This window comes from Ceratina calcarata, unplaced genomic scaffold (genome assembly GCF_001652005.2).
Source record: "Ceratina calcarata isolate Rehan_Ccalc_2016 unplaced genomic scaffold, ASM165200v1 scaffold229.2, whole genome shotgun sequence".
In the NCBI taxonomy this organism is placed as follows: Eukaryota; Metazoa; Arthropoda; class Insecta; order Hymenoptera; family Apidae; genus Ceratina; species Ceratina calcarata.
Genome location: NW_017144747.1, coordinates 213834 through 216980, shown reverse-complemented (window position 1 = coordinate 216980; position 3147 = coordinate 213834). Strand labels below are relative to the sequence as shown.

Here is a 3147-nt window from a genome sequence, read left to right as displayed (position 1 = left end):
GGCATCGTCGTAATCGACGCGACCTTTTGGTGGACGTTTGTAATACTGTGACTCCTCTGCGGATTATTCGCGTTCGTTTGCTGTTGCTTCTGCACCATCTGTTGCTGCTGCGGGGTTTGCTGCAACAATTGCTGTTGTTGCATCTGTGTCGAGTTTTGTACCTGCTGCGACTGTTGTGGCTGCGAAATTACTTGCTGCTTGTTCACTCCCAGCAGGTTCGCGTTCTGCGGAGTTTTCGGGATATTGGGTACGCTGTTGCTCTTGCACGCGTTCGCGATTGATTGTGCTCTGGTGGAATTAACCGTAGCGACGGACTGTGATCTCTGTAGGACTGCCGTGGACTGCGGTCTCGGAAGCTGAGACGGCTGGACTTGCTGCACGTGCTTCTGCACTTGCGACGATTGCTGCTGACACTGAACCACCTGCATCTTCTGTATGCCTGCTACAGAACTGCTAGTCTTCTGAACGTTGTTCACCGGCGCCGCGGCCGACTGCTGCCTCGGCACTGTCACCGTCTTCTGCGGCTGTACCTGTAACTTCTGCAACCCCTGCTGTTGATTACCCGGTATCTGTTGGAGCTGCGCTTTGTGATTCGGATGGCTACCCAATGTCTGCGACGACGGTACCTTTTGGTTATTGTAAACCTGTCCCGCTACCTTCTGCGTTCCCGCGGCGTTCGCTTGAGATTTCTGCGGATTCCCCTGTTGCTGAGCCCTGTGCGTATTCGCGTTGTTCGCGACCTGATTGACAGCGAACTGGGTGGTTTGAGCGGTGCCGCTCGACATTTGACCCTTCTGCACGGTCTGTATCCTGGGCACAGAGTTCCTCTGAACGGTGACCCCCTGGTTCACGCTGGTCACAGCCTTCACTTTCTGCAAATTCATCGTCTGCGCTTGGCCCACGAGATTCTGCGCCTTCACGTGTATCCTTTGAATGTTCGGTAACGTCGCCGCGGTGTTGATGGCTCTCACCGCGCTGCTGCTCACCATCAGCTGCGATGACACCGGCTGAACCTTAAGAGGCAACGCGGACACCGTGTTCGTCTGCTGCAGCTGCTGCTGTTTCCCTTCGGACGTGACTACCTGGTTCTTGGCCGGTTGCTTACTCTGCGTGGACACCACATGCTGTAAAGGGTACACGTGTGCCATTCCGCTCCCGGGCGATGGTAAGGACTGTGCGTTCACCGGCACATGGGCAAGGTTCGACGCCGCCATTAACGGACCCTGTTGAATCTGGTGGTGACCGGACGACGGCAATTTCTGCGAGATGACCCGCGTCGTCAACACCTGAGTGGTGTTCGTTTGTGGCCCGCTGATCCTCTGAACCTCCCTGACGGCCTTCGCCACCGGATACGTGACGCTGACCGACTTCACAGTGGAAAACGAGATAACATGGCTGGCTGGAAGCTCCGCGTTGCTGTCTAAACATTGAAGGATCTGAGATTTCCCGGGTTCCTCCGTCTCCGCGATCATCACCGCGTTCGACGGCTCTTGGCTCAGGGTCGAAGGGTTGCCGCTCTTCTTTTCCAGAGGCGTTTCCACCGTGCCCAGCTGCAAAACGAAGCTCATGGTGGTCTCCGCGGTCTGCGGATAGTTTTCCACGCATTTCGCAATCGGTGCGGCATCGTTCTCGTTCGCATCGGTATTACGCTCGGCCGGGGACACCGGGGGAGGTGGGCCAGGCCCTGGGGACAATTGTTCCCCACCCCCACCTGTTCCACCCCCCGATAACTTGATCACCGACGGGGTCGACGTTTTGGAGGCCTTTCGATCACGCTGAACTGGAAAGCGAGTTATGATCGAACGGCTAGCCTCGGCCGGGGTACCGCACTCTTCGATTCCGCTATTTGAGGGTCCTGAACCATAAGCTGCAACATACCATCGAACGTTCATTCGTTAATCAGTTTGTTCTCATTTATCAAACAAAATCTTAAATACAAAATTATGATAAGAAGACTATGAATATTACAGAATGCTTATACCGATGTTTGGGGAACGATACGTTTTTCAAATCGGATATCTACGTACCCCAGCGACCTGAACATCCTGCAAGGGGCATTAATTATTCACCGCCCATGACGTGGCGGTGCAATATTCAAAGCTATCGATCAAGAAAAACCGACATGTTTCTCCCCTCAACAGAGAGGACAGTAGTAAGCATTATACGTTTTACCATTTTCAGTTTTAGATACAAAAAAATTGAAACAAATAAAATAGTAGAACGATTAAACAGAAACGGAGGGAAAACGCGAATTTCGGTCGTGAAACCGGTTTGCGATAATTCCGATTTAGATTACAACCAGATTAACTCATGGAATCGATCGCACAACCGCTTTTAATGCTCTTAATTTTCTCTGTAATTACAATCAAAGGAAATATGGGAAATAGCAGATTCTCTCGTATCGATATTATTATCACCGATTACACATCGGATTTCCATTAAAAATAAAACAGGTAGAAAATGAAATTTAAATATCAATTTACTTCGTACGACGAACGAGTTTCATTTTCTCTGTTCATATTCATTTTACAACAGAGCGTGCGAGCAGTGATTCATCTTCATGATCACCGGAGTGGAAACGCGATGCAATACGGGGTCGTTGCATCCGATTTCGGAAACGGCGAGAAAATTTCGGAATCGCACGACTGCAGCCGTGTAACATAACTCGGTTTCCGAGCAACGAGCTCCTATCGAGTCCGCACGTGCTGTTGGAATCGCGCCAAGTGTGCCTGCGTGCTGCATCGTACAACAGCGTGTTATACGCGCTTATAATAAATCGGTTGTATTATCAATTTCCTCGACGTGAACAGCTGATAAAAAAAAGAATACGAGTCAGTGATTAGTAGCCGCGGCGTAAGTTATCGATCGTCCGGCTATTGATAACAGATAGTCTTAATCAATGGAACGAGTGTTGAATGCGAAAAGAGATCCATGACCTTTAAGGCCATCCATACCGATAATTTTATTAATAGCTATATCACCTATTTAGTGTAATAAAAAATTCTTTCTTTTTAATACCGATGTTTCCTTATTTTTCGAGTCAATGTCAAGGCTCGAAAGAAAGGAAAGAAAGCTTGGAGAGTTGGGTAAGAGTCGTTAACCCTTTAACATAGACTGATCGAATCTCTCAAAAGGAATAGAAAGTAT

The 3147-nt window shown here is 49.3% G+C and overlaps 1 protein-coding gene across 1 annotated transcript in view; it reads right to left on the bottom strand.

Annotated features, from left to right (window-relative positions):
- LOC108622556 (putative uncharacterized protein DDB_G0271606) overlaps positions 1 to 3147 on the bottom strand; it is a 12315-nt gene that overhangs the window by 789 nt on the left and 8379 nt on the right. Inside the window, exon 3 of the mRNA XM_026811596.1 lies at positions 4 to 1867. Within this exon, the coding sequence (XP_026667397.1) occupies positions 4 to 1867 (1864 nt within the window). The remainder of the gene's footprint in view (positions 1 to 3; positions 1868 to 3147) is intronic.